Here is a 10,017-nt window from a genome sequence, read left to right as displayed (position 1 = left end):
TAATTATCACATGCCTTTAAGCCTATACCCCTGAGCCATTTAAAGGGTGAGCTTTCTTTCTGTATGGACGTAAAGAAACAATATATTGATTGCACACAGAACTTGGCAGATTAATAGTTAACAGACTACAAAAAGGTTTTAGAATAGCATGAATAGGAACATTCATACTAGCTTTTTTTCTTTGGAGAAGACATGCCAAATGGAAATTTTGAGTAAAAATATCTGGCCGTTTGTTCAACGAGCAGAAATTGGCATGCTTGGGATATCTGGGAAGTGCAGTGAAGCTGAATGTGCGTAGGAAGATTGGATGGAATTATAGAATCCAGATAAAAAGATACAAAGACGTTAACCACCAGCATGTGTATTCAAAACGTGTTCTGCGTAACATTACATTGTATTGACCTTTAATGGGCATTTGGAACTTTGCACCAGTTTCCTCCCAACCAACGATCTCTGAACCGGCTGGATTCACTAATTCTACAATATTTCATGTAGAATGAGAACGAATAATTGTTGCTCTTGGTGCCCGGGTCAGGATCAGAGGTCCTGCCTTGTCCATCACATCTGCTTCTGGTGGAATGGTGGCACAGGGGCATTGTGCACCTCTCACCTTGTGGCATATTGGGCAACTACCCCTCTTGCCCCATGGAAGTTAGGGCCCTGAACATAAGGAAGGGGGGCTAGTGTTAAGAAAAGCACATTTATATCTTTAATTTGACTATATAGTGATCCATTCACTGCAAAATGTCCTCCTCTTTCTTCCAGACAATGTCGGGTGAACTCCCTTTCAACATTAACATCAAAGAACCACGATGGGATCAGAGCACCTTCACTGGAAGAGCAAAGCATTTTTTCATGGTGACGGACCCAAGAAATATCTTACTTGGACCCAAAGTGCTAGAGGAAGCCAAGAACATCATAGAAAATTACAGGTCTACACCAGTTAGCATCTAAATCATTTTAATGTCTTCTTCCACTTGTTCCATGAACCACTGACATTTCCTAAGGAATGCATGCTCTTGGTTTATGCTGACCCACTATAGACTTTATCTTCTCTTGGAGCAACATCTGATGATGATGATAAAAAAAATGAGGACACTTTGGTCCAAATTAAATTGTGTCTCCCCCATGATACCTTATTCACATCAAAGGCCATTAACTATTTCTCAGGTGGAATCTTAAAAATGTAACCAGCTTGTTACTTTGTTGCAGAAATGGGATAAAGACCCCTGGACTGACTGAAGACCAACTATGGCGAGCAAAATACATCTATGATTCTGCTTTCCACCCTGACACAGGGGAGAAGATGGTCTTGATTGGAAGGATGTCAGCACAAGTGCCCATGAACATGACAATTACCGGCTGCATGCTGACATTTTACAGGCATGTATCCACCATACTCATCAATGTCAATCTTTTAAAATAATCATTAAAATAATTAGTAATATCGTGTGTTGATTGGTTTTCTTGAAGTGGCAACTGAAAAGGTATTTCCACCCCGACCTCTTAGTGTCAATGTTACTGTAAGAGTGAGCTAACCATAATCAACAAGATGTGTGTCACGTGCCACTAGAATCTCAGATAGGGTAATGTATGTATCCAATGTATATTTTTATTTATGAATGCTAATAGATTTATTTAGCGCCATACAGTTTACAGTATAATATAACAGGAGGTACAATAAGTGCTATCATATAATAAGTACAGTAGCCTACAGACCTTTTTATTAGGATATATGATTAGGTATGATAGGAAACAAGGTCTCTGCCCAGTAAAGCTTAAAACCAGTAATGGCAGCCTCTGATCTCTCCATACCAAACAAGGCCAAAATAGGAGAAAAGGTTTATTTAGATGACGTGAGCTGATTTCCACCGTAACCAAGGCATGAATCAATTATTTATGATTTTGTCATAGGTGACGTAATGTGCGATGTAATCATGTAAATATTGAAGACGCAAATAGAGTCAAACATCCCTACGTATAAAGCGTCTGTATTTGCAACAATTCTCTGGCTTTATGTGCGGGGCGTCCGACTCCAATTCTGCTCCTTAGTGTCCAAACTCCGGCAAGGAAAGGCCACATATGATGGGAAAAATGTGAAGTAGGGGACATCTATGTAAAAATATGTACGTTTTCCGGCTCTTCTGTTTCAGGTTACTACTTAGCCTACTTAGCGCACATTGGTAGATACCCTACTGACAATATAAATGCCGCTTACAGGGACAAAAAATTGTTGTAGTTCCTCTTTAAAAATCCTGTTCCTCTTAGACATAATATAGGTTGTGCTCGCTAGCTGTAATTTTATTATTTCCTTTAATCACATAGAAACAGCACAGAAATGCCTTTTCTGCTTCAATGTCTACTTTTGTCACGACAGACATTCCTTAAAATAATATTAATAAAGCAAAATGTGGTTCGAGAATTATTTCTGGGAAGCGTTTGAACATTCAGAAGTACTAGGGGTCATGTTACTAATGCTATATTTAGTTGGAAAAGTATGCCATGGATATATTCTTTCCTAGCAGGCAGATACAAGCGATAAAACCCATGTAACAGTGAGTAATGAATCAAAAAGTGACGTACCTTGTGTCCATAACCCCTTCATGCCTATATGGACATACCTATACGTCTTAAACTTTCTAGCAGCAGGAGACTGTTGGCGTGCGCCGAGCGAGGGTACGCATTACATAAGGAATTACGTGATAGGGCGTAGATGTCACTGCTGACAGTCACAGGAAGGTTGCTGGAGGACAAGATATGTCCAATTGCCCCCTGCAAGTCTGTGGAGCTTTGCTTGCTGATCACAAGGGAGATCGGAGAGAAAATATTAATAGTTATAGTTATTAAATATAAATAAAAATAGGAAACAAAATAAATCCCTAAAGGGATCTCTATCCATATTGCACTGATAGCCGGGCAAATAAAAAAAAATAAAAATAATAATGATAAAAGTTCTAACATCCCATTGACCTAGCATTACATTTAAAAAGAAAAACCTTCTGCCTCATTTTATTACCCCCAAACCCCCTTAAGCCAGAAGGATCAAAATTCGACACTACAGGGTACTATGTAAAGGATGGATGTGGCCCTTCTCAGCCCTCTCCTTAAGGCACACCGAACAGTCCAGGATTTAGATATTACTGGGGTGCGTTTTTGATGAATTAATTGTGTGTTATTATTTTAACGTTATTGTTACATTTGTATTCTCCTCTCGCTGTGCGGGATCTCCTGGAATTCTATAAATAAAATGTAACAATAATAATGGTTACACAACACATTAATCGTTCTCTCCAGTGTGTTAAGCAAGTAAACCTTCGCAGTCGGGCCATTTATATATATTTATTTTGATGGTTTAATCACATTAAACAACACGGAAGCTTTTTCAGTTACTATGGTAACAACCTATTGTATGACAACATTGTATGTGATTTAATGTCAATTATTTCTGGGAAGGATATAGACATTCAACATGTTTTGAATCCTGTATTTAGTTACAAGAGGGTTACATTTTGCAGAGTGAGTGGAACAGCACCTTTAAGTGAACAGTTTCAAGTAATTTAAGATTGTATTAGTAATTAAAGGACTATCTTAAAGTGATTTTGGATCAGTTAATCGGGATGCTGATCCATTAGTGATTTGGGATCGCTGCACTAGAATTTAAGAGTCTAAATGTATTTCTGTAGTGGTTGTTTAGCAACAACATTATTACAATGAATTGGTTATTTTGACTGAAACTAGTAATTAATTCTGATTTAATTGGTGTTTTATGTTTGCTTTAACTGATGTGCATTTATTGATGTATTTTAAATGATTTGTGAATCAATTTATTTTTCATTAATCTGTTCATTATTCTAATTATGATTAAATTATGACTTAATTGGCGCACGTATTGTATGTCCTGCAGAACTACCCCAGCGGTGCTGTTTTGGCAGTGGGTGAATCAGTCCTTCAACGCAGTTGTGAATTATACCAATAGGAGCGGAGATGCACCCATCACAGCCAGGTAAGGGCAATTCTCTGCGTACCCGAGGGGTGACTGGTAAAATAATTTTATTTAGGGTTCGATTACTATTTTGTGCCATTTGTGGAGCGAGAGACCGCTCTGCCTGTACTTAGTTTAACTCACAAGGTCCTCCTGCAACTCAGAAATCGGGACCAATTTGGGACAGATTTACTATTATTATTATCCTTTATTTAAATAGCGCCAACAATTAACGCAGCGCTTCTTACAATACATATATTCAAGGGGTCTGACAAGACGAGAATTGACAGACTAAGACAAACCGATACATTAGGTGGAGAGAGCTCGGCTCGCAAGCTTACAATCTTACTTAAATTATACACCAAAGACTGGCTTGGTGTACCTGTAGATCCCCGTACCATAACATATATTTTGCTTTTTTGATATAAAAGGTTTAAGATCTCCATTAAACCCATAAATATTTATGTCATTTTACTAAATATTTATATTATTCTTGTCTTTTTTTAAAGGGAACTAGTTTTTAACCCTTTGTGGATTGTGTTTTCTCTATTTTGAGATATGCAACCATTCTCAGTTCTATCGCCCACCAAAGTTTGTTCTCCCTGTATTTGCAGCCAGCTGGGGACAGCTTATGTCAGCGCGACGACCGGTGCTGTCGTGACAGCTCTGGGGCTGAAATCATTGACCAAGGTAAGAAACAAATTGCAGAGAACAACACGGTTTGCCATTCCACACCTATGATTTGTGCCGATAACAGCCCACTTCTTCAGCATTATTCTCCGTTATTCAAGTGTGTAACACTCCAGATCTCCATCGTCTTGGATTGCGGAATTGTCCTTAGCACATTGCTTATTGAAACCCAAATATTAGCTGTTTGCCTACGTTTAGAGAACGTACTGTAATGTTTAGAAGCAAATGTTTACTGCATAACATCAGATGACATCCCAACGAAGTACTGCGTGACTGAGAAAACATAAAAAAAAATTATAATAAAATAAATAATATGAACTTCAAAAAGAGTTTGAGTTATAACTCAATCATTGTCAGAAATCAGGAGTAAAATTGGTAATTTTTCGATTTATTGACTATTAACAATGAATTTTCTTGTTTCATATAAATCAACCAGCCACTGAAAACCGCTTACAAGGAAAAAAACATTGAATTTAATGGCAGATAAGAGCCATTCAGCCCAAATCTGCGTGTTTTTCTACCTAGAATGCAAAGCTTACTTTGTCTCTTTACGTCAATTACAGTTTAATCCATCCTTACTTGTATATAGGTAAGAGTTATTATGTCAGCTTATTAAATGAAAGCATAGAAAAGGAAGTTATTGGCAAAGTTAGTTTTTTTTTATCATGCTTTTATATTATGATCGTAACAATTAAAGCGTTCAGTATAGTAGATAGCAGCAATGTCCGCCTTCATCTATGGGGGGGGGGGGCATATTTAAAAGCTGTGGTCTGCTAAAATCCCTGAAAACCTGCTCTGGGGGTTACCAGCTTTAATGCAAGAAAAGTAATTTGCTGTAACAATGCTGCCCGTCTGTGCGCCATTTAGTTGTCCGACACCAGCATAGCCTAGAACTAGGTGGAGACCTTATACAAAACTTCACTTCTAAGATATTTCTTTTTTTGGTGGCCTCTTCCGATGAGCTGACGTTTCTAAACACGTTCTTATGTCTTTCTAGCACTTGCCGTCACTGGTTGGTAGATTTGTACCTTTTGCTGCCGTAGCAGCTGCCAACTGTATCAACATCCCATTAATGAGACAGAGGTAAGTGTATCAGCCTACGACAAACACGACCTTACTGAAAACTGCTTAACAATGAATGAAAAGGGCAACACCGTGTTTGGCCCTACATCTACCCATTGTACAGCGCTACGGAATATGATGGTGCTGTATATAAAGCAATAAAAAAAAATACATCTCGGGGCATCTAAATGTAAAGGGGCCGATTGCACATTCTTTACACGGAGTCGCAGTATGTGGTTATAATCCAGTGCAGACGTTGGGTGCACTCCTACTATATTTTAGTATCAAAAAATATTCTGCTTCCTTTGAGCCTCTGGGTGAGATGAGATGAAGTCAAAACTTTATTGACAGCTTTGAGTTACAAAATGCCGCAATTAACTGTATTTTCCAAAAAATCTTTGTTTAGGGAGCTGAAACATGGAATACCCATCACAGACGAAAATGGAAAGAGGCTGGGAGAGTCCACCAAAGCCGCCCAGCAGGCGATCGCTCAGGTGGTCGTATCTCGAATTGGCATGGCTGCCCCAGCTATGGGTAGGTATTCATTTATCAGTTCTACATTACTTTTCAAAAGTTTGGCGTCACTCAGCTGTTTTCATGGCAAACACGGGAATTTTTAGCTGTAACATAATTACAAAAGGGCTTTCTAACAATCAATTAGCCTTTTAAACTTAAACTTGGATTGGAGAAACCACAGGAGTGATGGGAGTGATAAAGACCTCTGCGTGCCTCTGAAGATATTCCATTAAAATCAGCCGTTTCCAGCTACAATACTCATTTACAACATTAACCCCGTCTGTGCTGGATTTCTGATCCATTTCCTGTTATTTTAATGGACAAAAGTGACCCCAAACCCTTTTGAATGGTAGTGTGTATGACTGAAGCACAGGATTTGGAAGCTCATCCTGTGAACACATTTACCTATCTAGTCTAGTTGACCTTCGGTGTACTTTTTGAACTTTAATTAGCTGAATTGGAGTTCTAAGAGTATCATTTGTACTGGGAGGCTGTTATATGAAACTCTGTTTGCTGAAGGTGCTCTTTCTCACATCATATATATATATTATATATACCCTATTTGTGTATATATGAATATAAATATATGTTTATATATATATATATATATATATATATATATATATATATATATATATATATATATGCCACGTCCGTGGTGGTGCGGTAGTCACGAAGTACTTATTGCAGAATGACTTCTTTATAGTTAATTTTTGATGTTGGAAAAGTATTTCTGACATTTCACAGGTTCATAGAAGGTCATTTTCCCTAATCACATTCCGACTCTTATTCATTGACATTTAAGAGAGTAGCTTGTAATTTTGGTTCAAACTAATACCCTGCGGGGAGTCCGTTAAATTCTCTTTCGTGGTATTTACCGTGAAGTACAAAAAACATATTTTTGCAGCCAAGAAAAAAAAGGTATGTAAATGAAATTCGAAAATTAACATGCCATTTTACATGAAAAATACACAAAGTGAGAAATAAAATAACCAATAACCTCAACTCACCTTGTCTGAGCAACTGAGATATTAAAGGTGCTGTTCCACTGATATAAAACGTATTATGTTCAGCAGAAAAATCTTGTAAAAACACAGAAACTTTCAAGATGCCTTTATAGTTTGTTTTTTTAAGTTACAGTCACATGTCTTTACGGCAAAAGCATGGGTGAGGCAACATTTTACATGACTAAACAAGTATTTTTGGGAAGGGTTTGGGTAATATAAGTCACATTCAGCAGTCGTGCTTTTGTATTTTTGTTACTTAAGGCCTGCGATTGACACAGTTAACAGAAATTTATGGCAGGTATATAGTTTTACAGAAGATAGAAATTTGTGTCTGAAGAAGAGACCTATGAGGTCCTGAAAGTAAAAAGTTTGATAAAGATCCCATGTTCTCTTGGACTAATAATGGGTTTCCCTTATTAGATTGTCCACTACAGATGATGGTCAAGAGTCACGCATACGACCGACCGACCATCATTAAAGCTTTTCAGTTAATTTATTTTGTGTTGCTTATAATCAACAGCCCTTACTGGCATTTAAAAGATGTTTATTTTCACCAATCATCTTTTGTTTAAATGAAGTGTAAATAAACGTGTCATTTTTCCCCCCAGCAATCCCTCCTGTAATAATGAACGCATTGGAGAAAAGAGCCTTTTTAAAGGTAAGGCTTTTCTCATCTTACTCTTTACGTTGTGTGGGGTGATGTCTATGCCTCCCTAATTCCAGATATCAGAACCAAAGGCATTACTATGCATGTAGTATGATGAATAATGCTCTTAAAAACGATTCCTTGGACGTCCTTTTATATGGAAACCCAGTCTATAGCCAATAAATAGGCAGTTGCCTAGAATGTTGGGGATGAGTAGTAATCAGTTTGGTTGGCAGAGGATGAGGAGCCCAAAATCATGTTTGGTCAGAGCGTCAAAAGCCAGCTAATCAGAATATTATTTTTCCTTCCCTCTTGTTTCTTTTTTTTCTTCAAATTTCATCTCGGTTGAGTGTATGACATTTGTAATCATTTTTTTTCTTACAGCGCTACCCATGGATGAATGCTCCTCTACAGGTTGGGCTGGTTGGATTTTGGTAAGTAGTTGAATGAACAATTATTTCCTAGCTTCAATATATTCATAGATAACGAGATGACACCGCCAAGGAGGCCGATGAACGGTTCAGTTTTTTCAAGTTGTAGACGTTTAATGAGATTTCATTTCCATGAGCGTAACAGCAATATGGCAGCAACATCATAAAAGTGCAGTCCTAATCAACTTTCATATGTCTTGCCAGGCTGGGCTTAGTGTCATCATGCTGGACTCCTAAACCGAGCACCACCATAGATATAGAACATACTACCTGTAATTTCAAACCGGACACTGGCTGGGATTTCCCCATAAAAGTGTAGAGAACCAGTTACACTTACATACCCCGAATGCTTAGTAAAAACGTAAATCGTATTTTCCGTTACTAATCTCCTTTCCAGTGAGAGTTCTAATGTTCGGCAGAGGTTCTAGTATCTCATATGCCGTCTAAAGTTTGCAACCTTCGAAATTAAAGCACACATACTTGTGTTCTAAAAACATGATGATTGTTAGCTCATTGTTAGACAATAATCCAGTACGGACTTATTCAAACCCTCGCTTTGTTTTATCTTTTAGCTTGGTCTTTGCAACTCCTCTCTGTTGTGCACTTTTCCCTCAAAAAAGGTATGTAAGCGGTCATGGTTTTGTATAAAATGGGTTGGTAGATTATGAATTACTTATACCAGTAAGAGTTCAGAGATCACTGTGAGGATAGTTTAACTTTTTTATATTGTTAGATGAATTGTTTGTTCATCTGTCTCAAAAACTGGTCAACAATGACCTTTAGCTCTCCTGCAACATCAAGGACAATTGGAATAATAAGCATGATTTCTAGACTGCCATGCTTGTTTGTCAGCTTCTAATGTCTCTTCTTCCAGGGGTGCTTATTTAGAAACAAATTGTTACATCATTACATTACAGGGTATTTTTAACCTTCAGGAGGGAATATACCGTACTTTGTAGGGAAAATGGTTCTGTAGGGTGTTGTATCGAAATCCAGTCCATGTGGGCTACCAACAAACCAGGCGTTCAGTAAATCCTTTCTCAGAACACAAGTGATTAAATAAGTTGAACCCGTTTGGATTGTGCTGCCCGTGCTTATGCTTGACTATCCAGAATATTTGGTCCTCAGGTCTGGAGTTTGACACCTCCTGATCTAATGGTTTTTGTTGAGAGTTATAAAAAAAAGATGAGAAAAATTAACCCCTTAAGGACAATGGGTTCTCATTAAACCCATTAAAACAATGCAATGTGAGCGTTGTCATGAACGGGGTTAAAAAGGAAAATGGATTCTAAATATGTACCACAAATAATAGCTTTTTTTTGTCCTGGTCATCTGAAGCCCCATCTAGATTCTGAAACCTGTTTACTCTTCCCGCAGCTCCATGAGTGTATCCAGGCTGGAACCCGAAGTCCGTGCTCAGATTCTAGAAAAAAACCCTGGCACACAAGTTGTGTATTTCAACAAAGGTCTTTAATCTGCACAATCAAACCGTACTCTCCATGGACATGATTCAGAATGATATTTATTTTCTAAACCAAAATGTTACTTTACAAGCTGTGTAACTGTTTATTTTGTTCTATGGTTATGGCCGGATTTACAAAAAGCCTCCGGGCCTCCTCAGTGATGATTAAGAGATTTTTGGAAAACCATTCTGATGCTACTTCATATATTAAAAAGCCTAGT

The 10,017-nt window shown here is 37.8% G+C and overlaps 1 protein-coding gene across 1 annotated transcript; it reads left to right on the top strand.

Annotated features, from left to right (window-relative positions):
- Positions 1–768: 768 nt before the first annotated feature.
- Positions 769–9,808, top strand: LOC149288622 (sideroflexin-3-like). The gene is made up of 10 exons (XM_089491503.1): positions 769–932; positions 1,213–1,383; positions 3,905–4,003; positions 4,597–4,672; positions 5,670–5,755; positions 6,141–6,268; positions 7,866–7,915; positions 8,288–8,337; positions 8,907–8,954; positions 9,712–9,808. The coding sequence occupies exons 1-10, from the start codon at positions 769–771 to the stop codon at positions 9,806–9,808; spliced, it is 969 nt and encodes a 322-aa protein (XP_089347629.1).
- The last annotated feature ends 209 nt before the right edge of the window (positions 9,809–10,017 follow it).

The sequence above is a fragment of the Sceloporus occidentalis genome, unplaced genomic scaffold, assembly GCF_023333645.1.
Source record: "Sceloporus occidentalis isolate IW3139 unplaced genomic scaffold, rSceOcc1.0.p SCAF_50, whole genome shotgun sequence".
Lineage (NCBI taxonomy): Eukaryota > Metazoa > Chordata > Lepidosauria > Squamata > Phrynosomatidae > Sceloporus > Sceloporus occidentalis.
The sequence above is the reverse complement of the archived record's forward strand: the minus strand, read 5'-3'. Positions and strand labels throughout refer to the sequence as shown.

Excerpts from the sequence above, each read along its gene's own strand:
- LOC149288622 (XM_089491503.1), top strand. The coding sequence starts at position 769 with ATGTCGGGTGAACTCCCTTTCAACATTAACATCAAAGAACCACGATGG. Across the intron at positions 6,269-7,865 it reads CATGGCTGCCCCAGCTATGG|CAATCCCTCCTGTAATAATG; the intron begins GTAGGTATTCAT and ends TTTTCCCCCCAG. Across the intron at positions 7,916-8,287 it reads AGAAAAGAGCCTTTTTAAAG|CGCTACCCATGGATGAATGC; the intron begins GTAAGGCTTTTC and ends TTTTTCTTACAG.